The sequence below is a fragment of the Mus caroli genome, unplaced genomic scaffold, assembly GCF_978045245.1.
Source record: "Mus caroli unplaced genomic scaffold, Mus_caroli_1 scaffold_13, whole genome shotgun sequence".
Lineage (NCBI taxonomy): Eukaryota > Metazoa > Chordata > Mammalia > Rodentia > Muridae > Mus > Mus caroli.
The window spans coordinates 21,206,895-21,231,368 of record NW_028227268.1 but is presented as its reverse complement, the minus strand read 5'-3'; the positions used below and the strand labels follow the sequence as shown (position 1 = coordinate 21,231,368).

At 49.6% G+C, this 24,474-nt stretch overlaps 1 protein-coding gene across 2 annotated transcripts; it reads right to left on the bottom strand.

The window, feature by feature from the left end:
- Positions 1-3,689: 3,689 nt before the first annotated feature.
- On the bottom strand, positions 3,690-17,993 carry Cavin1 (caveolae associated protein 1). Of its 2 annotated transcripts, none has more exons than XM_021176547.2 (2): positions 17,360-17,993; positions 3,690-6,281 (listed from the first exon to the last, which is right to left on the bottom strand). In XM_021176547.2, the coding sequence occupies exons 1-2, from the start codon at positions 17,834-17,836 to the stop codon at positions 5,580-5,582; spliced, it is 1,179 nt and encodes a 392-aa protein (XP_021032206.1). In that variant the 5' UTR covers positions 17,837-17,993; the 3' UTR covers positions 3,690-5,579. The 2 variants fall into 2 exon arrangements, with proteins under 2 accessions (XP_021032206.1, XP_029339896.1); XM_029484036.2 differs by lacking the exon at positions 3,690-6,281 and adding an exon at positions 11,319-11,706.
- Between the last annotated feature and the right edge of the window lie 6,481 nt (positions 17,994-24,474).

The following is a 24,474-nucleotide window of genomic DNA, read 5'->3' as shown; positions in this document are numbered from 1 at the left end:
CACACCTAGTCACCTCACTCTTCAGTCCATGTTTTAGGTTGGGAGGAAGGGAGTCTAGAACTGATCACATGATCCCTATTTCCAGAGGCACAGAAAACCCAAAGGGGCCAACAAGCATCCCATCTAACCTTGTAGCAGAAGCAGACCCCTCCCCAGGAATGCTCAGTTCTTAGGCCATAAGCCTGCAGCTGCTGGCCATCATCTTCACCACCACATAGAAAGCATGTGTCTTATTTACAGATAAATGCATTGGAACACAGGAAAAGAAACAAGAGAGCTATATTTCTGGCTATATTTTATCAGAAACTGGTATGATAGCAATTACATATGAACTTATTTGAGGGGAGTTTTTCCCCGTAGAGATCTATTTGCTTATTCATTTTATTTCATTTCATTTTTATTTATGCATATATGTGTGTTGCCTGCAAGTATGTGTATGTATGTATGTATGTATGTATGGATGGATGGATGTGTGGATGTATATATGTATGTGCACCATGCGCACATCTCAGAGACCAGAATAGAGCATCAGATTCCCTGGCACTAGAGTCACAGATGGTTGTGAACTGTCACATAAGTGCTGGGAATTGAACCCAGGTCCTCTGGATGAACATCAGGTAATTGGTTTATATTATATAATATATGTGCCCTTGTGTATGGATATTGCATATGCAGGCAAGTGCTTTATGTGGCTAGAGGCCCTACTGCAGCTGAAGTTAGAGGTAGGCATGAGGCACCCAACGTAGACGCTAGGAGCCAAACTCAACCTCTCTGCAAGAGCAGTACACTCTCCCAACCGCTGAGCCAACGCTGAGTCTGGGAGCTTTCTATTTTGGAAATTCTCTGGGTTATTTTCAACGTAAGCATCTTGCCTGTTTGTTTTCAGAGATGAATTCACAACACTTACAAGACAAAGATCTTTAAAGTTTATCCAATCAATCAATGTTTACTAATATGAAGCTCTGAGGGCTGTCTGAGGTGATGACTATGACTAAGATGGCACTCGGGAAGAGACTCAGTGGTTACGCATGCGTGCATGCTTGCTTGCTTGCAGAGAACCTGGGCAGCTCACAACCATCTGTAACTCCAGTTCCAGGGAATCTGATATTTTTTTTTAAAACCTCTGAGGGCTTTTGCATTCACATGCTACATATAAACTCATAAAGGTTCACACACATAAAAAATCTTTTAAAAAGAGGTTGATGTAAGAGGAAAGATGAAGTCTCAGAGTGTGGTTCAGTGGTAGGGCACTTGCCTAACATGTGTGATGTCCCACACGCTAGAACTAGTTCCACTTCTAGTACTACTGAAAACAAAAACAAAAACAAACAAACAAACAGAGGGACTCACGCATGCAGGGGTTATGGTGACATGCTTTTAGGCAGAGGCAGGCAGATCTGAGTTAGAGGTCAGCGTGGCTATATGGAAAAACCCTGTCTGGAGCAGAAGCAAGGAAGGGAGGGAGGGAGGGAGGGAGGGAGGGAGAGGGAGGGAGGGAGGAAGGGGGAAGGAGGGAGGGAGGGAGGGAGGGAGGGAGGGAGGGAGGGAGGGAGGGAGGGAGGGAGGGAGGGAGGGAGGGAAAAATGTAGATGCCCTTCCAGAGATGGTGAGGAGCCCAAGCAGAGACCCATAGGCCTGGAAATGGTTCCTCTTTGTCCAGCAGTCTCCTCACCATGTTGAGAAGCAGCAAAAACTGAGGCAGGGGCCAGAGTTTTAAGGTTATTATGAGCAGTGGCCAGGAGTGTGTGTGTGTGTGTGTGTGTGTGTGTGTGTGTAATGAAGTAACTTGCTGATACACATACATACAGTAAGGCTGTCTCAAAAAAAAAAAAAAGTAAATAAAAACCAAAAGGGGTCTAGGAAAAGCAATAGTAAGCTCCAGGTGCTCTGCACAGCTCAGCCCTCAGCGCTCAGCACTCACACAGATGCCTGCTAGAGGGACATCATTCAGAATCCCACCACTGGAGCCGGGCATGGTGGCGCTCGCCTTTAATCCCAGCACTCGGGAGGCAGAGGCAGGCGGATTTCTGAGTTCAAGGCCAACCTGGTCTACAGAGTGAGTTCCAGGACAGCCAAGGCTACACAGAAAACCCTGTCTCAAAAAAAAAAAAAAAAAAAATCCCACCACTGGAGAGGCAGTGGCTTCTAGCTGAGCCTGACTAGTGAGCCCCAGGCCAGAGAGAGACCCCCCTGCCTCAAATATCGTGAATAGGATTTTCGAGGATGGTACAAGAGGTTAATCCTCCAGCCTTCACACACACACACACACACACACACACACACACACACACACACCACATTCAGGTACACACATGAATGCACAAACAAACAAACAAAAAAAGGACTTGAAGGAGAAATAAATAAATAAACAAGGCCTTGGAAGGTGTTATAAAGAGATCTGCTAACTCAATTTGAGTCTGTAAAGGGACTTCGTAGATCCATAGTGACATTAACAGTATCCCTTGGCAGATAGTGTCCCTATTTGATCGTCTCAGTGTAACTGTTGGAATTAATGCCGATGACCAGTTGGTAGAAGATACCCTTGGTTTGTGTCTCCTGGAAGATGGGAGCATGAACGGCTGGGAGGCTCTGAATTTTCAGTATCAATATCCATTTCTTTTGGTGGGAAGCCAACCCTTTACGGAGGACTTAGAACTCTAGCCCTGTGGACACTGCTGCTGGAGGCACGCATAGAGGAATGTACGTGCAGCTCGTAAGAACTCAGCCTGTTTGAGGTAGTAGCATAAGGGTGGAGTGCAGCCTCAGAAATGGCATTACTTTTCCAAGGGACATCCTTCCTGAGATTCTGAGACAGTCAGAACCCACAGGATGTCAAAAACCCCATTGTTCCAGGAAATTCATCACTTGCAGGCAGGGTACATTTGGTCCAAGGAGAGGTGGCCAGACAACAAAATAGATGCTTAACACAGGGTTGCTGGAGCATGAATACTGATGTGTGAGTACAACGGGTGCGTGGATGTACACCTGTTCTTTCTCTCATGTGCAGTCCTCTGGGGTGGCCTCTCATCCCCATTCTCCTCCAGGCCTCTGACTGGGGTGGAGGAACACATCTGGAGGATAAGGCCCTGGCCGTGGGGAAGTAGATCCAGGCAGGAGCCAGACTGCCGACTTCAACCTTTAAACAGTTGGTGCAGCCAGACAGTTTGGCCACTTGCATGCTGTATGACCTTAGCACTGTTTCCTATGCTCTGAAAGTAATGATGGGATCTACCTCAGGGCACTACCAGGTCAAGCAAACAACCGTACAACACAAAGTTAAGAAGTGTTCCAATGGGGGCTGGTGAGATGGCTCAGTGGGTAAGAGCACCCGACTGCTCTTCCGAAGGTCAGGAGTTCAAATCCCAGCAACCACATGGTGGCTCACAACCATCTGTAACAAGATCTTACTCCCTCTTCTGGAGTGTCTGAGGACAGCTACAGTGTACTTACATATAATAAATAAATAAATCTTAAAAAAAACAAACAAACAAAGAAGTGTTCCAGCGGAGAATGCTCAATATTTTGGCTATTGTTATCTACCTCTGCAACCCCAGTCCCACTCTAGGAAGCTCCCTCCCTCCCTTCCTCTCTCCCTTCTCCCCTCTTCTTTCCCCCCTTCACTCCTGGTTTCCCTTAGTCCTACCACACCCTCAGCAACTGGTTTGGACAATATAACCTCACACAAATCCTTTTAGAAAAGCAGGTTTATTGGTCCGGCTGCTCACCAGAACACAGCAACTCAAGGGACTCCCCTAGAGCCCACAGGAAACTGCATCTGCCCACAACATTAGCCCATCAGCACAGGGGGGCCTCATCCTACACTTGCCCGCCCTCCTCAGCTTCTCTGTCTCCAATCATTCAGAGGAGGGAAGGGGACCAAGAAAAAAAAAAAAAAAGAAAATTAAAAATAAAAAATAAGAAGCAAAGCTTTGTATTGTATAAAAGGTTTGTGGCTTTCATTCCCCACCCCCACCCCAAAATATCAATGAGCTACAATTCTAAGAAGCAGGGAATACATATAGGTGGGGAGAAGGAAGTAGCCTGTAGCTATCAATTGGGGGAGGTGTTGTCTGCTCCTGATCATCCATTAAAGGGGGAACAAATGTGTCCTCAGGAGAAAACCTGGTCAGTAACTATAAGAAATCAAGCCTTGGACAAGAAGCAGCACCCCACTCTCCCCAACTTTCAGGTAAAGGTGCCCCCAAAGGCAAGGAACACAGGGGGGTCTTGGCAAGCGCTACAGTTTCACATTAGAGAAAGATCCATGGTAGAAGCAGCTGAGAGGGAGTTAGGGTGGGCAAGCCAGCCGGCCCTGCGGCTCCAGCTTCCAGCTAGGGATCTCGGCTCCAGAGGCACCTTGCTTTCCCCAGCTGCCAGCTCTCCACAACTCGCTGCTGCCCCCTGCTGGAACCCTAATTTTCCGGGCTTGGAAAACAAGGCTTCCCAGAAGGCAGTTTCTAGATTCTGGAAGAGAGAATCCAATCAGGCTTACCTCTCTTTGGAACACACTTTCTAAAACTGACTGCCCTCCTGACCCGGAAGCTGCCCTGCTGTCTTGAGATCCTACCAAAGTGGGACTCTCATCTTGAATTTCTTTGTGTTGTTAACAAGGGCATTTCTTTCTAATTCCATTTCAACCCTCTTCTATCTTCCTCTCTCTTTCCAAAGAATACTCACGTGCTCCTATGTGCAGGTTTTGTAGCTTTGTAAATATGCCCCTCTCCCCACACACCTACCACCCTTTCCCAGGCTCTACCCACCTTCTGCTTATTTTGGTGGGACCTTTATCCACCAAACACTCTGCCTTTACCTCACCCTATTGCCTTAGGTTCCTCCAAAGACCCTCAGGTCTTCCAGTGGGCCACCTCTGGGCAAAGGTCTCTTCTTTTATCTTCGTGGAACTTTGGATTTCCCACCCTCTCCTTCTAAGCAAGGGCTCTATCAGTGATACACCCCCGCCACCTCTTATTTTGAAACTGCATCTGGCTAAATTGCTCATGCTGGCTTTGAGCTCACTCTGCAGCCCAGGCAGGCCTTGAACTTACAAGTCTCCTGCCTCAGCCTCTCTGGGAGAGCAAGCTGGCACTAGAAAGCTGCCCCTACAAGGGTTGTCTTTAGGATTTGCTCTTTCCTCTTGCAGAAATTTGGGCTTTGAAGTCTCCCAGGGTGAGGAAAAGGAGAAACAGCTCAGGAAGCAGGGTGGTGCAGCTGAGTATGAAGCTGTGTTGGGGAGGGGCCGAGGGGCCTAACTAGGGAGATAAGAAAAGCATCCTGGACCAAGACAACCAGGGCATGGGTCATTCTTCCCATATCCTACCCAGACTGTGTCCAAATTGAGGCTGTCGCTGGTGAGAGACCACCTCCCGTCGGTCTAAGGCCTGTGCTTTGGAGGGCTGCTCTTCGGGGGGGGGGGTATCCCCCCTCCCCGGTTTAAAAAAAAAAAAAAAGCCCAACCAGACTGGGGCTTAGAATGCAAAAGAGAAAGTTTGAAAAGGGAAAGGCGATGTGGGCAGGGGTGGGGGATCAGGGGGCCGCAGGGTCGGGCGCCGGCCTCCAGGGCAGAGCCCTGCGAGTCCTGCTCAGTCGCTGTCGCTCTTGTCCACCAGGACGGCGTCCGACTCCTCGGTGATCTCCAGCAGCGTGTGCACGTCAGGGCTGCTCCCGCGCAGCAGGTCAGTGGCCTCGCCGCGCTCCGCGCCAACCTCGTCGTCCTCGGGACCCACCTCCACCATCTCCGTGGCCTTCAGCACCTCCACCTCGCCCTCGCGGATCTTCTTGACGTGGAAGGTGAAGGGCGGCACCTTGTAGACAGCGGTCTTGGAGCGCGCATACACCACATGGTCGGGCGTGAAGGACTTGCGCAGCTTGTCCCGCGATGTCTTCAGCTTCTCTCGTCGCTCCACGGGCACCAGGCGCGTGCCCAGCTTGTTCATGCGCTTCTCCAGCGTGTGCCGCGTCTTCTCCAGGTTCTCTTTGGTCTTCAGGCGCGTCTTCTCCAGGTTCTCGCGCGTGCGCACCTTGGTCTTCTCCATCTTCTCCTTGGAGAAGGCCTTCTTGAAGTCGTCCACGCGCCGCAGGCCGCTGCGCTTGATGCGCTCGGCGCGGGACTCCTCGATCACCTCCTCCACCTCCACCGCCTCGTCGGACGACAGCTCGATCGCCGCGGTGTCATCCTCGGGCCGCTCGCCCTCGCCCAGCTCATCACCCTCCTTCTCAGGCAGTGCCTCCGACTCTTTCAGCGACTTGCTGACGCTCAGTTTGGCCGGCAGCTTGACTTCATCCTAAGAGGAGAACAGAGCAGAGATGAGAATTGCCACTGGAAAGGGCAGAGCGAGGGCTGGATGGGACCCCTGGTGAAGCTGAATAGGGTGCTGGCGATTCTGGGCAGAGCACGGGGGTACCTATGTGGTGAGGATGAAATCCACTAGACTTGTTCACTCTCGAACACCCCAGTGTCTGGTATGGAACTGGTCACGACCAGTCAGTCTGTCGAATGGTCCTTATACAGACAGCACGCGGAGAGAGCAAAGCTTCGGGTCAGAAACTGATCACCATTATGATTACACTAAATATTCCCAGGGACCCTCAAACCCTTACACACTATGGCTACCACTGTGATTGCGTTAAACCGCTGTGACTTCTTCGGAAGAGACTGCTTAACTTTTGGAGATAGCAGAGCGCCCTCTGGTGCCCTAACTTACGCACTGTCCCAAACAGGACAAAAACAAAACAGTTTGGGAGAGTTTAGAAGTTGAAGCCTCCAGGGGATAGGTACAAAGCCGACCTCCACCCACCCACCCCCCGCCCCAAAACCGGCGGCGTAGCTTTAAGCTAAAGTAATGGAAGTTTGTTCTCGGGATTTTAACCAGTTTGGGGGAAGGAGAGCTCTGCCTACAGCAGACCATTTCCATCTTTGACTTTCTCATACTGGCAGAACTCCAAGGATCTGTTTTCTCCCCAGTCTGAACATTTCTTCTGGTTCTGTTTTCTCTGCCCTGGAATAGAAGGGAGGGCGACTATTCTAGTCTTGTCTTGTTTCCCAGGCCAGAGTTTAAAGAGCCAGGCATGGGGAGGCTGGTTTACCCATCCAGGACTGCCTATAACTCTAGAACTCTAAGCTAGCCACTCTCTTCCTCTCAGAGACCCTAGCACCAGTCCTAGTCTTGAGTCTGTGGACATTTGTTAATAACCTGACTTGCGATCAACAGTTCATCATTTTACGGTTCCCCCAACATACCACTACCAAAGAGTAGTTGTGGGTGCACACAGAACAGAAACAAGTCTGACCCAGATCATCAATGGGAGATCCGGAAATGGCCCAGACTCGTTTTAGGTATTTAAGTCCGAGGAATAAGGGAGAAGGGCACATTTTTTCCAAAATGTTTTTTCCAGGCCAGTTTCCAGAATTATAAGAAAATCCCATCTCCTGAGAAAACAACATAAATTCTTCCCATAAACAGACACACACACACACACGAAAAGGATACACAGAGACACACACATCTATTCATAGGCTACATGAAATCTTTATACCACCTGCTACAGAAATCCCTTCCCCATCCCCAATCCCTTTCCTATTCCCTCCCTAGGGTTTCCTGGTTTACACTAGAAACTAGGAACACCTCCTCCCAACTTCCTTCCCTCCTTGTCAATAACATTAGCAGGAACAAAAAGGGAATACCGTCTCCACTTCGTCTCCCAACTGGGCACCAGTTCTGTCGGGCACCAAGCCATCTCATGCTATCTATTACACTACTACACCTCCCAGCAGGCAAGGTAGCCAGAGCACAGGGCATGCTGGGATTTGTAGTCTCCACCTGCCACAAATGGGGCTTAGTCCTGCCATTGGAATCCTAGGGCATGTGCCATCCCTTTGCCTCTTATTCACTGAGGCGCTGAAGGGATGCTTTCCTTGTACTGAGTGTAGGAAGGCCCCAGCCTCTCCCAGCATTCCTTCTGACTTCAGTAGTACCCTTTAAGTCTCTTGCAATCATCTTGTCTGTGCCCAGAGACTTCTATCAAGACTGACACGGGGGGGGGGGGGGATCTGCAACCCTATAGGTGGAACAACAATATGAACTAACACCCCCCCCCCCCAGCTCATGTCTCTAGCTGCATATGTATCAGAAGATGGCCTGGTCGGCCATCAATGGAAAGAGAGGCCCATTGGTCGTGCAGACCTTATATGCCTCAGTACAGGGGAACACCAGGGCCAAGAGGTGGGAGTGAGTGGGTGGGGGAGTGGGTGTGGGAGGGTGTGGGGGACTTTTGGGATAGCATTGGAAATGTAAATTAAATAAATACCTAATAATAATAATAATAAAAGACTGACATCATACACATCATTTTAGGACTGCCTAGGATGAAACCCTCTGCCACCTTTTCCATGCCTCTCAACTCAGATTCACGTGTAGTACCTATATAGATATAGATAGATAGATAGATAGATAGATAGATAGATAGATAGATAGATTCTCTTGGGCCAGGCTTGGTGGTGTATTTGCAGGTCTTTGATCTCAGCACTTGAGAGGCAGAGGCAGGTGGATCTCTGTGAATTCAAAGCCAGCCAGGTTTATAAAGTGAGATCCAAGCCAGCCTGGACTACACACAGTAAGACCCTGTTTAAAAAAAATTTTTTTTTCACCTCTTACGCCCCAGACTGAAAGCCTATCCATATCTCACAAAAGAGTGGAAAAGAACACACACACACACACACACACACACTTTTAATAAGGTCCCACAATCCCACAATATGAATGGAATAAAAGGTAGGAAAAAGTCTCAGTTCCTGGAGGACAAATCCCTGCCCCACCCCCACCCTACTCCTGTGACTCTCCTCCTGTCCCACCCTAACCCCTGAAGATGGAGCTAGCTGGTTTTTCTGGCCTCTAGTTTCTAGATAAAGGTCTTTGCCAGCTGAGCTCAGAAAATAAGGCTAAGCTGGGCGTGGTGGCGCATTCCTTTAATCCTAGTACTTGGGAGGCGGAGGCAGGCGGATTTCTGAGTTCGAGGCCAGCCAAGTCTACAGAGTGAGTTCCAGGACAGCCAGGGCTACACAGAGAAACCCTGTCTCGAAAAAAAAAAAAAGAAAGAAAGGAAGGAAGGAAGGAAGGAAGGAAGGAAGGAAGGAAGGAAGAAAGGAAGAAAGAAAGAAAGGAAGAAAGAAAGAAAGAAAGAAAGAAAGAAAGAAAGAAAGAAAGAAAGGAAGGAAGGAAGGAAGGAAGGAAGGAAGGAAGGAAGGAAGGAAGGAAGGAAGGAAATAAGGCTAAGGAGAACACCACAGGCTTTGATAGATAGATAGATAGATAGATAGATAGATAGATAGATAGATAGATCAACTTCCATTGTTGGGGAGTGGTCCAAGGGAGGAGGAGTTTATGCCTGGGATTTTCCAAGAAAAGTGCCTAGGAAATGTAACCCTCTTCATGATGGGCTTCCCTGGGACTGATGGCTTCTACCAGTGGCACCATCTTCTGGCTGGAAGGCTGGGAGCCGGGCAAGGAAGAACTTGGCCTGAGTCCCTGCACGACGTCCTATAGGCTGGCTCTGAACACACCACATCACCGTTAACTTTTCCCTCCATTAATGGATTTCTCGTTTCCACCCCCATTTCCAAGCCAGGCTTCCCTCATGACTCACGGCCTTGGAGTGCTGTGTTGGGCCCACCCAGTCTGTCGGTTGCTACAACAGCCAGCAACACAATCCAAATGCAGCTCCCCTTACTCTGGGCACCCAGGCCAGGCACCTTTGTCTCACTCCCGCGGATCTGGCAGAGTGATTAGGCCAATGGAGCGTCCTTGTGAAAAGCAAGAAGGGAGGGTTCTGCTTGTTCCAATTTCCCGTTTTTTATTAAACAAAACCACCACTCCCAACAGGCTTGGTTTCCAGGGTTACCTTTAATGACCAGGTCTGAACAAAAGCATGCACGGCTTCCCCAGCCCCTGCCAAGCACACATAGCTTGTTCCCCAAGCCAGGAAGGCACCAGGCCAGGCCAGAGGTAAAGAGGCCCTCGGGGAGCTTCCCACTACTTACACTTCACCTCCCAACCCTGCTGCAGAAAGTAAAATCTTCTGGCTTAGAAATGTCACTATAAGATTATAATCTGCTGGGCATGGCAGCGCACACCTTTAATCCTCAGGAGGCAGAGGTAGGTGGATCTCTGTGAGTTCGAGGCCAGCCTGGTCTACAGAGAGAGTTCCAGGACCGCTAGGGCTGTTACACAGAGAAAGAAACCCTGTCTCAGGAAAAGAAACAAAAAAGATAGATTATATTGTAACTGAGCACCCACTATGCCCTTGGCATTTTATATTTGTTAGAGAGAAGGCCAAATATCAGCCAGCTGGGGGTAAGAGCTTCTCTTGACTCAGTGCTAACCAGTTCTGTCTCCACTCTACCGAGAAAGACACTGGAGAGCACAGAGAAGAGGCTACATTGTGGCACAGAAGATGCGCTATGAAGAAGAAATGAAAGGAGAGTCCTAAAAGCCCAAGACCTCTGCTTCGGGTTACCCAGATAAGGCAAGAAGGTGCTTTCTCTATAGCTCCCTCAGCAACAAGGGCATTGTTCCCAAGAGGAATAGAACTGACTCTCAGGAAGGTGGCAGGGCCTCTGTTATTTAGGACGGCTCCAAAGAACCCCGTTCCATAAACAATCACACAGCGTATCTATAGTATTAAATTTTCACGAGGGAGGTAGATGGGGGGAAAAAAATCTTCAATGGTTCGTGAGGGCGATGACCGTAGGGAAAGGAAGAGAAGACAAGCAGAGAAGCTGTGTGCGTGGAGGCAGCTAAAATGTCCTCCCTTCGGGCCTCTCTGAGCTGGCAGCTTTGGGGTGCCCCACCCAAGGTAGGATCTGGCAAACATAAGGGATCCCTTTGCAAAACATTTTCTAAAAGAAAACGAGAAAAAAAAGTAAGCATAAATGTTTTCCTCAGCTACAGGGAGTGGGTGAAGAGGGCACGGAACAACTCCCAGGCCTGGGCCTCATGAAGGCCCCCCCACCTCCAAAGAGGCTTGGAGCCAAGCTGGCCAGTCCCTAAGGGGTAGGGCGTGAGGGGGCAGGGAAGCGAGAACCAGAAGACACACCCAGTTTCATGCAGCTTCATGCAAGGCAGCCTTCGGGTGCAGCTCAAGTCTGGTGCTGGGCGAGCCACAATTTAAAGAGAAATCAAAGGGGGTTCCATTCTGTGGTCGAGCATTTGCTTAGCAAGCAGGGAGTTCTAGGGTCCATCTGTAGCACTGGGAGAGCAAAACATCCCCACCACCACCCAAGGAGGGGAGAACCCCCCTCTTCACCCTCCGACCCCACCACACACACAAAACATTTGCCAGAGCACTGCAGAATACAAGCATTTTCCAACACCCATTGCCAGCCCATAATGGACAACAGCTTGAAAGGACAGGCCATGAAGGCACTGACTTTCATCAAATGAAGAGCCAATAGGAACCAGGAGGGACACCCTGTGCCCAGCGGGCCCTGTGTCCCAGGAGATCCTAGATACTCCCACCAGCCGTTGGCTCTTCTGGGGTGGATCGGAGCCCAGGCTCTGGGTAATAGGGTAGTGGATTGGGCATCTGCTCAAAGGCTGGGCGGTCAGACACTGATTCAGGCTTCAGGTGAAAGGGCTCAGTCTCAGGCAGGAGGTCAAGAGGCACGATCTTGGGCGTGGCTGGGCCAGAGGGTGCATTCGGCTTCTTCTTGGGCTAAGATGAGGAAAAGGGGTTTAAATGGCACTTGGGATGGATGCAGGGAGATTGACAGAAAGAAGGCCTCTGTGGCACGCAGAGTGGGGTCTGGTTGAAGAGGGAGAGGCCCCGGAATGAACTAGGGTGTGCCAAAAACATATTTGAAACGCTTCTTTAGGAGGGCCCTAGGGCTGGAAGGGGTGGGACGAACCCAAGCCCATGAATTAATAAACACAGCTTCAACGGAACCCCCTTCCATCTCCTTCCTGTCTTCTAGAATGTTCCTTGGTCCTCTCCTTTGGTTCACACCCTCCATTGTCATGCCACTGTTCTGCAGGAGCCGGTCATGGCTACTGAGGGGCTGGAGAGAAAGGGGAGAGAGCTCGACAGGCATGGAGAAGGACTGTGTTTGAGACCAGTTGGTAAATCCTAGCAGGAAGGCTCATCTGAGTAGAAGAAACACACACTCCCTTCCTTCTTCTTATTCCCCAAGGCAGGGTGGGCATGCCTGGGTGCCACCCTGGATCAGAAAAGGGACAGGCATACAAGAGGGACACTCTGGCTACTCCCCTTTTGGCTGCGTTTCTACCTTGTGCTTCTTTTGCTCTCCAGGGCTTAGACTATCAGACACTATAACACAGAGAGAAATCAGAATCTAAAATCAAGCTGTCTTCAGAACAGGTGGGCCTACGGGGTTCCCAGGGGCAGCTAGCTTCCAACCCTCTCCAGAGCTCACACTCTTGAACTTGGGAGAGGGACAGTTGGGGAAACAGCAGACTCAGACAATAGCGATGTTCAGTAAGGCATGTAAAACTCCAAGGCAGCAACAGGTCCCAGCCTGCAGAGTCCGGGGAAGAGACAGGAACATCAGGGAGGTGGGTGGAAAATGACTCTCCTAGAAAGGACGCCTAAGCCAGGGACACCCCTGGCTGGCCTGGAGCTTACTCCTTACCCCAGGAACTTCTCCCCCTTGCTCTCTTGTGTCTGGGTAACCAGTCTTTGCTTCTATTTCAGCCACTAATGGCCATCAATACTCCACAGTTGGCCAGTTGGCCACTTGTAACCAACATAGCACATGTGTCTGCACACACACACACACACACACACACACACACACACACACACACCCCACAGCACCCCAATAAGGAGCAACAGACCCAGGTTCTTACCCAGTTTGCCCAGTCAGTGTCTCCTGTAGCTCAGGTTGACCTCAAACAGGCTATGTAGCTGAGAGGGACCTTGAAACGTCTAATCCTCCTGCCTCCACTTGCCTGAGTACCGAGATTACAGGCACATGGCCACCCAGCTAATTTATGTGGTGCTAGAAATGGATCCCAGGGCTGTAAGCCAGTACCCCAGCCAACAAAGTGAGAGTCCTGTCCCCTGTTTGCTGGTTTGGGGTGGTGGTTGTTGTTTTGAGAGGGTCTCCCTAAGTAGCCCAGGCTGATCTCAAACTCACAATCTTGCTTCCATAGCGTCCAGAGAGCTTGGAGGCCAGCTATGCACTACCACACTCAGCTGGCCCCAGTTTTAACGTGACCTCATCGCTTAAGTGACAATAAGCATGTAACTTCCCCTGGTCTGGGCCCCAGCTTCCTAAGACACACAATGGAGAGGATGAAGCTGGTTATCTTCGAACTCAGAGGGCCAGAGCCACAGACGGATGAAATATTCACACAGATGGTGTTGCATTTAGCTTTGCTACCCCACCTAAGCTCCGGGAACAGGCCGCCCTCCCCTCATCTCTGAGACTGCTGCTTAGTGGCGTACTACCCTGTCCCCTCTTGCTGCCAGCTGCTGGCTTTATACCCTTGTCCCGCCTTTTTAACTTTGACTTTTACAATAGTCAGGTCTGACTTTTAAAACGGGGAGGTAGGTGGGCAGATAGTAAGATTTCCTTCAGTCCTGGGAATGCCCCTAAAAATACCCTTGTCTGCTTTGGATTGCACGACCAAGAAAAACAGCCCAAAGCCATCAGTTAGGCTTGGTAGACACACGCCACAGGGATGAGGCTAAGGGGGTAAAAGGGAGCGTAGCAACAAGCTGCAAGTACTTTTAGATAAAGGTTTAGGGTTCTTCTAGAGAAAGGTACCCGTGATCCACCAGGAGCACAGGAAGGAAGGAATTAAAGGCTGGTGAAATTTTGAGGAGAAGCCAGCAAACCCTCATTCCAGCCATACTGTCCTCTCCTTTAGTGTCTGTGAGTAATCTGATCTCCTCAAGGCTTCTGGGTCCTCTCCCCAGGCAGTGGAGCAAATCCAAAGGGTATCAGCCTTGCCTCATCCAAACTAGCCCACCTTTGGGGGATAGAGGGCAATGGTAAATCACTTTGCCTAGGGCACTTGAGCTTGGAAAGGTTACAATGTCAAGAAAGTCTTTGTTTCCATTTTGTCTTGCCTTCTAGATTCTAATCTAGAGCTGGAAGTGTCAGACTCTTCACTGTAAGAGTGGCTGTGTGGATTTCAGCTCTCCTGGGTTGCACCATGTTTCAGCCGCCTCCATCTGCACAAATTACCCAGGCTTCCCAGAGGCCCTCAGTCTACAACTTTTAGACTTCACTACCCTGCCCAGTAGTGGTGGCACACACCTTTAATGGTAGCACTCTGGAGACAGAGGCAGGTGGATCTATCTCTGAATTTGAGGCCAGCCTGGTCTACAGAGGGAGTTCCAGAACAGCCAGAGCTGCACAAAAAGAAAGAAAGAAACAAGCAAGCAAAAAGTTCTGTCTCAAACAAAACAAAATAATAATAACAAAAGAATCTCCCCTTCACTAGCTGTTGCCTCTAACTCTTACCCTATAGGACAGAATGAGACGCCAAACCACTTGCTTTTGTTGATAGCCACATTCGGGATCCCCACACCAGGAATACGGCATGGGTGGCCAGACATCCTGATCCCAGCACTAAGACACCCAGATCCTTGGGTTCCGTCTTCTACGGTATCCCTTTTGCCATATCAAGACTTCCCACACCTAGAGGGGGAACATAGAATCTCCTTTCTGCTTTCCCTCTAAAAACTCATATCATCTGGGAGCCCTTTTCCAGTCGGTGCCCCCCCCCCCACTCCCAACCCCTGCCTTCCTTGCTCTCTCTGCCTGGCCATCTCCTTATCCTGAGTTTCCCATAAACTCTGCCGCCCCCAGTCTTCCCTATTAGGCTTGCCAAGACACAGGGCTATTTTTACCCTATTCTTTTCTCAGACCGTGGACCTCTGCAGACCCGGGAGAAGAGGCTGCTTTCCTCCAACATGGGAGGCTCCACCCCCCAGCCCCCCCCCCCCCTGGAACATCCTTGGGACAGCTCAGGGATGTTTTGCAACTCTGAGCCCCATCCCATGTCCTGGAAGCTGGGTCCTTACCTCTGAGCTTGTCCCTGTCACTGAAGTGACAGGGACACTTCTTTCTTTTGAGATTTATTTATTTTTTAAATTTTGCGTATGGGTGTTTTGCCTGTATTCATGTCTGTGCAGAACATGTGTGCAGCACCCTTGCTGAGGCAGAAGAGGGTGTTGAACCCCCTGGAACTGGAGTTAGATTGTTGTTAGCCATCATGGGGGTGACTGGTTCGCTGGAAGGGCACCCAGTGCTGTTTATGACTGAGCCATCTCTCCACCCCCAGTCCCAAGCCACTCTCCCTTAATTCTTCCCTCCTCACTCACTGGCTTGGTGTTTCAGATATAGTCAAAGCCATCTAGTGCGTGCCCCACCCCACCGCACTGGTCAGATAGTGATGACTGTCAAAGGCTGAAGATGGAACAGAACAGAGAGGAGGATGACCACAGCAGAGAAGTCGTCCACCCACTCAACACTTGTCCTTTCTCTCTGAATCACCCTCCTCAGCCTGGGGAGGTTTACCTCCAGGTTGAGAATGTCCCCAGACTGCATAACCTGGTACATTTAAAATGAGAAAGTCACCTGTCCAAGTTCTTTGTGACAAGCACAGAAGGAGAGAGCTAGCTTACTTCTCTTTCCCTAAACATCACCTGTGTGGCAAGGGCCACACCGGTCTCAAAAACAACCCACAGGACCCACACCTCCTGCTTCCACGCAGTTAGACTGAGTGGAAACGGCTTTCTAAGTAAACACTGTTCTCCTACCCAGCGGGTGCTATAAATGGGAGACGCAAAGCCTTTTTTTTGTTTGTTTTAGACTGGGTTGTGTTATATGTCCCAGGCTGCTTTGGCCTCTGGAATGATGGGGCCCCGGGTAAACACCAGCCGGGCAAAGCTTTTTGCAGGCCCCTTGAGAGAGTACCTCAGCAGTATGTAGAGGCAGGAGCTGGGAGCAGGCCTGTTCTGCCTCTGGCCTACCACCAAGGATTCCAAGAATATATGGTCTGCTCCATTCTTCCCCAGACACTGTCCCCTCTGCATCACTCATGGTCACTCTTAGGGAAACTAAGCGAAGGTCCTCATCTCACATCACATGGTTACTCTGGGGCATCTTAATCAAGAAAGTCTCTGAGCTTGGTGATCACAGCTCCATTACAAAGATCCTTGAAAGTAGAGCACGTGGGAAAACTCGGGTTTTTTGTTTGTTTGTTTGTTTCCATTCCCTTCAGGAGCATAAACTAACCCTACAACCCTCACTCCTCTTAGGAGTAGAAGCATCAATTAGGCCCAAGCAGGAGGACGCAGAGCTCAGCACAATCCCTCCCAGAGAAAGAGCACTAATTCCACACTCAGCTCAGCCTTACTCTCAAGGGGGTCAGGGATGGGGAGCGCAGGGACAAATCTGCACTGCACTGAGACTTTCAGATGCTTTAGGGGTTAAGATTATCACAGTTGTAGCGAGGCTGGAAGAACCCAGAAAGGTGCAAAGAATGCAACGGGCGGAGCCCGTGGAGTGCGGCAGCCTCCACCCACCAGCACCTTCACAGCTCGGGACATGGCCCCCGCAATCATGCGGGGGTGGGGTGATTCACTGCGTCCAGACCGCCACCTCCACCCGCCCCACTTACACTCCTAACGCCCACCCTACCTGCCCCACCCGCTCCCAGCAGGCGCCAAGGGCGCCGCGCACTGCAAGACCCTTGGGAACTGAAAGTGCTTGGAGGCCAGGGGCAGATCGCGGCCTAGGGACATGCATGGCTAGCCGAGGTTGATGCGGGGGCGCGGGGATAGGGTGGGGGGGGGCTGACGATCGTGTCCCTTGCATGGCGCCCCCCCCACTGCGTGCCTGAGCCCTGAATCACCCGCTATATCGGGCCCGCAGCGCCGGAGGCCCCAGGTCCTGGGCCCCACCTTTAGTGTCTGCTTACAGAGGGGTATACAGAGACCACCAGGGACCTCGGGTATTCCCTCCCTTTTCCTCCTCTCCCCCTCCCAAAAAAAAACTTCCTCCAAGTGGAAAGGCGTTTGACAGACAAGCTGGGAGCATTCAGCGTTCCCAAGTCTAGCCCGCTAACTTTTCGGATAGGAGTTAGAGACCGTGGGGAGGAGCCTGGAGAGGAAGGCGCAGGGTGCGCCCCTCTGTGAGCCCCAAGAGTTTGCCACTCCCTAAACCCCACTCCAGCTGGGTTCACAGGAAGGAGGGAGGAGCTCCTGACCGCTCTCACCAGGCCGGGCTGACGGAGAAACGAGCCTCAGCCGGGTGTCCCCACCCGGATCCCAGGCCGGGGCCCCGGGGGGGGGGTACCCCCAGCTCTGGGCGCGGTCCGCCCCGCGGGCTCACCTGGTAGATCATGACTTTGAAGTTGCGGCGCCTCAGCAGCTCCGCCTCGTTGACCTCCAGTTTCTTTATCTGGCCGGCCTGGCGCTCCAGGCTGCCGCGCACGGTCTTCACGTTGACGCTGACCTTGCGCACTTTCTCCAGCAACTTGCTCACGGTGTTGCTCGTGGTGGCGTGCGCCTTGCCCAGTTTGCTCAGCTCTCCCTGGATGCTCTGCACAGCGCCCTCCATCTCCGCCTGTCGCTCCTCCAGCTGGGCTTGGGTCAACTGGATCTGGTCAACGGCGCCGATGATTTTATCCAGAAGGCTCAGCACCAGCACACCGTTCACCTGGTCCGACTTGATCAGCTCGTCGGAGCCGGTCCCCGACGGCTCCTCCGTGGCCCGCGCCTCCCCTTGGGTGGGCTCCGGGCCCTCCGAGGAAGCATCGGGAAATCCGGAATACGGTCGCTCGACGATATGGAGCGTGACATCCTCCATGGCTTCCCGGAGCCGTGCGGGACCGACCGGGTAGAACTGGAGCGAGAGACCGGGAGAGAAGGAGGAGCGAGAGACTGGACAGCGAGCAGGAGCCCAGAGCGGAGGAAACTCGAGCCACGTCCGTGCGCACCGGGACTCTAGCCAGAACTGTGGGGCGGGGAATCTGCGAGTTGCCCGGCTCCCAGACCAAACCCGGAGTCACGTCGGCCATTGGCTGGCCCCACCCCAGAAAGGGAGGAACCGGAGCAGGAGGGGAGACCAACCCCGGAGGGGCAGCAGAGGGGAACCCAAGAGCCGGGCGCCCCACCCAGTTCAGGATGGTTGGAATAGTTGGAGCGGGAGTCTAGGGCCCCCCTTGGCAGTGGAGGCTGCGGCAGCGGGACTGGGGCGGAGGAATGTGAGCTGCGGAAAGGAATTAGGTCTTCGGAGTGTGCTCTACTCTTTCTCTTTCCTCACTCACAAACCCACTCCAGCCTTTTAAGATCAAGCTGAGGTCCAAATGGCGCGTGAATTGGGTGTAAACGAGTATTTTGTGTCTATGCCTCATGTCCTTGGAAGATCCTGGCCCTATACAATCTTTTTCAAAGATTTAGGGGTCCACCCCCATCGTCTATCTGTACACTGAGTTACCACTGTCCCCCAAATCTTGTGGGGTTGTTAGTGAGAGGGAGGGAAGAGATGAAATGACAGAAAGGGTGACGGCCTAGAAAGGGCCTCTAGGTTTCTCTTAGAATTGTAAGAACAGAGCATGATTAAGGCGAGAAGTAAATTATAAAGTAAAAGCTTTTGGTCACTTCTCCCAGGGTCCCCTCCAGCAGCTATCTAGCTAATTCTGAGAATGTGTGCGTCGGACTTGTTCTTCCCTTGGGTTCTCGGATATTAGGTGAGCATTCAGGGAGATTACGGAACCCCATCTCTTTACCTAGCAGAGAAAAGAAGGCCAAGAGGAGGCAGGTGACTCTCCAGGGTTCACTCCAGGTTACTGTCACCATCTGTTCTTAGCTCCAGCTCTCTGAACTCCACCGGTACTCAGAACCTTTCCCTGGGGCAGGAATTGAGGCAACTATAGCGGTACTACCGAATGGGGAAGCGAACAGTTTTCTTCATGGTGCTGAACACCAAGGAGCTGGTAGTTCTGAGCAGGCGCAGAAAAGCCCTTAGCACAGACGTCTAGAGACACAGGCTGCCCTGCTCCCACATCTGGCCCTCAGCAATCCCTGGAGCCACCCCAATTCCCTTTCCCACAGAGATACTGAAAACCTTTTCCCTGCTTAGGAAACCAGGCTTGGGGTTCCCCGTCTGAATGGGTTCTCGGCAAAAGGTCACTTCTAGTCTGGTGTCCACCATCCTTAAGTTAAATGCTGCTCTGTGGAGACTCGAGGGTCGTCGATCTAATCAATCAATTCACTAACGTGTGGAGCAGACTACCATATAGGGTATAGAACTTTAGGGACCACTGAATAAAACAGCAATCCCTCAACACACCAATCAGTTTTCTCACTTGAGGTTAAAGAAGAGAGACCCTCAGGCGGGAGTGGTGACACAGGTCTTCAGTCCCAGCCATTGGGAGGCAGAGGCAGGCAGATCTCTGAGTTTGAGGCCAGCCTAGTCTACATAGTGAGATTCAGGATAGCCAGGACTACACAGAGAAACCCTGCCTTGAAAGATAAAACAAAACAAAACAAAAAAAGAGTGAACCTCTGCATACAATAGAATATTTGCCAGGTGTGGTGGAATACCTTTGATCAAAGCACTTGGAAGGCAGACAGGCAGATGTCTATGAGTTCAACACCATCTTGGTCTACATAGCTAGTTCCAGGCTAGCCAGAGCTATACACTGATACCCTGTCTCAAAAACAAAACACATGGGAAAACAAACAAACAAAAAACCTACACATTTTATAACCATCACAATGGGCCGATTACCAACTTTTTAAAAGAAAGAATTAAAGAAAGAGAGAGAGAGAGAGAGAGAGAGAAGAAAAGAAAAGAAAAGAAAAGAAAAGAAAAGAAAAGAAAAGAAAAGAAAAGAAAAGAAAAGAAAAGAAAAAAAGGGGGACTGGAGAGATTGCTCAATGGTTAGAGGTGCTTACTACTCTTGCAGAGAACCCAAGTGTGGTTCCCAATAACCACAGTTCCTCTGGGTCTGGGTCCAGAGAATCTGATGTCCTCTCTTCTGCCCTCCACTGGCACCTGCACACACACACACTAAATAAGTAAGTAAATAAATAAATTTAAATTATAGCAATTTAAATTCTTTTCTATTAAGAACTGATAACGCTTTAAGAAAAAAAGAGTGTCAGGAGAAAGCCTTACTGGACCTTCAAACTATTTCTCTTCCTATACTTTCAGTATGGGTCATGGTAGTGCACACCTTTAATGCCAGCACTTGGAAGTCAGAGGCAGGTGGTTTAAGTTTATGTTTGAGGCCAGCCTGGTCTACAAAACAAGTTCCAGGACAGTCAGGGCTGTTACATAGGGAAACCCTGTCCCCAAACACAAATAAACAAAAGAAGAGGGCACACAGAAGAGCTGGCTCATGAGTTAAGAGCACTGCTGCTCTTGCAGAGGACCAGCTTCAGTTCCCAGCATCCACATGGTGGTTGACAAACATCCATAACTGCAGTTTAGGGGATCTGGTGTCCTCTTCTGATCTCTGCCAGCCCTAGGCCAGCACATGGTGCACATACATCCATGCAAGGAGAATGCTCATAGGCACTAAACAAATAAATCTTTTTTAAAAATTAAAAGGGGTGTGTGTGTGTGTGTGTTCATGTGCAAAGTCAGAAGACAACTTTTGGGAGTCAGTTTTCTCCTTGTAGCCTGAATGTTTGGGATCGAACTCGGATCATCAGGCTTGGTGGCAAGCACCTTTACCTGCCAACTCCCCTACAGCCCCACGAGCTACATTACTCAACAGGCAAGGTACAGATTGCAAATAGTACAAGCAAGTAAGTAACACAGTGGAATGAAGCCATTTTATTTGTTGTTTTCTTTTGGATTCTAGGCATGCACCAACATGCCCAGCTATTTTTGTTCCTTGAGATAGGATCTTGCCCAGCTGGCCTCACATTCATGGTGATTCTCCTGCACCGGCCTCCAGAGTACCGGAATTGCAGACATGCTCCACCACAACCACTAAGGAAATTGTACTTCTTTTCCTATCCTAGTTATTAGTCTTCCCTCCCAGAAAGCCACTGTTAGTATTTTCCTGGGGAATTTTCTATAGCACATTTCTGCATACATGTGTGCTTAATCATATATACCTGCAATTTGAGCTTATGAGAGGCTGAAGCAGGATGTTTGTGAGTTGGAAGCCAGCCTGGGCTACAATAGTAGGACCCAATTTTTCTTTTAAAAAGAAAGAAGGGGGCTGGAGAGATGGCATAGTGGTTAAGAGCACTGACTGCTCTTCCAGAGGTCCTGAGTTCAATTCCCAGCAACCACACGGTGGCTCACAACCATCTGTAATGGGATCCGATGCCCTTTTCTGGGGTGTCTGAAGAGAGCAATGGTGTACTCATCTACATAAAATAAATAATTAAGTCTTAAGAAAGAAAGAAAGAAAGAAAGAAAGAAAGAAAGAAAGAAAGAAAGAAAGAAAGGAAGAAGAGGAGGAGGAAGAGGAGGAGGAGGAGAACATAGTAACATATACCTTTAATCCCAGCACTTGGGAGGCAGAGACAGAAAATTCTATAAATTTGAAACTATCCTAGTCTACACAGGAGAGTTCCAGGCCAACCAATATTACCCTATTTCAAAAGAAAGAAAGACAAAAGAAAAGAAAGAAATTTTGTGCACAAAAAGATCATATTATATATACATATATATTTTCTTTTTTTGAAATGTTAATATTTCCTAAGGTTTTCTTTTCCACACAGAACTACCCTATTTTTTTTTTAAGATTTTATTATATATAAGGAGTACACTGTAGCTGTCTTCAGACAGAAGAGGGCATCGAATCCCATTGCAGATGGTTGCGAGCCACCATGTGGTTGCTGGGAATTGAACTCAGGACCTCTGAAAGAACAATCAGTGCTCTTAACCACTGAGCCATCTCTCCACCCCCCTATTTTTTAATGTATGCATGGACTATAGCTTATTCAACCAGTTCCCTATCAGTGGACATTTGCAGATTACATTTTAAAGAGGCATTTGTATGGATGCTTTGCTTTTATGGCTACGTCCTGCTAAGGCAGTTGTTAAGTCAATACAGTTGTAGCTCTCCCACCAGGAAAGTCTTTGCAGTCCACTTCTTCAAAAGGAATGCCAGTATTTGCGGATGAGTCACGTTACCTCCCAGGGGTAGCCCCATGGACACAGAGCTAACTCATCTGCTGCCTCCCTCCCTCACAGAGAATCTTTGCAAAAGGGCCCTACCCCTGCAAAGCTATTTTGCAAAAATATCCACATCGGCAAACTTCTCCCAGAATTATTCTTCTTATTAAATGCCAACTAATTCCAGCAGGGGATGTGTTGAGCCCTGTGCAACCTGACAGACACTCAGACCAAGAGCCCGGCAATTCTTTCCAGAACCTTAGCGGGCCCCTTCTTCTGTGTCACTGCGTGCCGCACACCATTGCGGACATTCAGATTTATGTTTGAGTTGGCCATGGCTCAATCCGCTCGCTGAAATCTGTGCTGTTCCCTTGTCTGTTTCAGCTGCAGAAAATGAGTCCACAAAATGAATATGGAGGGTAAGACAAATATTTCTTTAGGTGCAGGAAAAGCGCGCGCACACACGCGCGCGCGCGCGCACACACACACACACACATACACACACACACACATACACACACACACGCAGACAAGATTGCAATCACATCAGCAGTTAGACTCTCCCAGTGATCATGTTCCTGCAACTACGCAGCATCTGTTCAATAAAGGGCAAGCGTTTACCATGTACCATCTTCGGGGGCGTGAGGGAGGATGGAGGAGCATCTGTAGGGGGCAAGTAAGGGACAAGCATAACCCTGGAAACAGCAGAGTTATGAAAGCACATGATGGACTAGACAAGCACCGTCCCTCTCATTGTGGTTCTGGCCTTCACTCGACGAGTTTGCATGTAAGGAAATGCAACAAGAAATGTCTAATCTGTTCCACTCAGCTTCAGGTCCCAGCTGAGTGAGATCCCAGGGAGACAGTGTGTTTGGTGAACAATAAGCGATTGGGATGGCGGATGTGTCCTTCCATCAGAGAAACCAAGGCCAGCCCTCAGCAGCTGGCTCCTAGCTGCCACAAACAGCAGGCACCCCCTCTCCAGCCTTAATGGTGCTATTCTTATCTCTCTGGTGTATTTTAAAAAGTCCTTCAATCGTTTGTATATTTCTCCTCCTCAAAAATTCCTTCTCATGCCAGGCTGTGGTGGCACATCCCTTTAATCCCTTTAATCCCAGCACTCAGGAGGCAGAGGCAGGAGGATTTCTGTGTTCCAGGCCAGCCTGGTCTACAGAGAGAGTTCCAGGACAGCCAGGGCTACACAGAGAAACCTTGTCTCAAAAAAACAAAAACAAAAACAAAAACAAAAAAACAAGAATAAAACAAACAAAAATAAAAAAGTCTCTTTTTAAAAAATTAGTGTGTTGGCAGCCAGGTGTGGTGACATATGTAACCCCAGCATTTGGGAGGCAGAAGCAAGAGAATCAGGAGTTCAAGGTCACGCTCAATTACATAATGAGTTTGAGGCCACTCTGGCTACATGAGACTCTATTTCAGACAAGCGAGCAAACAGCAAACAGAATAGCTGTTGGGCTGGGATGTTAGTGGAGTTTCATACCTAGAAGATATTAGGCCCTGTCTTGGGTTCCATCTCCAGAACTGTAATCAATAAATCAATCAATAACTTTTTTTTTTCCAAGATAGCGTCTCCCTACGTTGCCCTGGTTTCCTGGGAACTTGCTACGTAGACCATACTGGTCTTGAACTCACAGAGATCCTCCTGCTTCTGCCTCCAGGGTGCTGGGGTTGAACGTGTGTGCCATCATGTCTGGCTTAATTTTTAAAATTTATTTATTTTTATTTTATGTGCATTGGCATTTCGCCTGCATGTGTGTCTGAGTGAGAGTGTCAGACCTTGAAGTTACTTACATACAGTGTGAGCTGCTGCGAGGGCGCTGGGATTTGAGTCAGGCTGCTGGCAGTCACAGATGCCTACATTGTTACCATATTCCTTTTTACTACATTGCTGTAGCCTTTTTAAAAATATCTATTTATTTTTATTATTTAAAAAAAAAGCTAAGCCAGGCGTGGTGGCGCACACCTTTAATCCCAGCACTTGGGAGGCAGAGGCAGGCGGATTTCTGAGTTCGAGGACAGCCTGGTCTACAAAGTGAGTTCCAGGACAGCCAGGGCCACACAGAGAAACCCTGTCTCGAAAAACCAAACCAAACCAAACCAAAACAAAACAAAACAAAACAAAAAAAACCCAAAAAACAAACAAACAAAAAAACCCAAAAACGTTAATGCATTTATTTGTGTGTACACACATATGTGTGTGGATTCCTAGGAATCCAGAAAAGAACGTCAAACCCCCTGGAACTGGAGTCACAGACAGCTGTGCGCCATCTGTGTTAGGAACCACATTCTAGTCCCCTGCAAGAGTGGCAAGTGTTTTGAACTGAGCTGTCTCTTGGGTGTCT

Excerpts from the sequence above, each read along its gene's own strand:
- Cavin1 (XM_021176547.2), bottom strand. The coding sequence starts at position 17,836 with ATGGAGGATGTCACGCTCCATATCGTCGAGCGACCGTATTCCGGATTT. Across the intron at positions 6,282-17,359 it reads TCAAAGTCATGATCTACCAG|GATGAAGTCAAGCTGCCGGC; the intron begins GTGAGCCCGCGG and ends TTCTCCTCTTAG.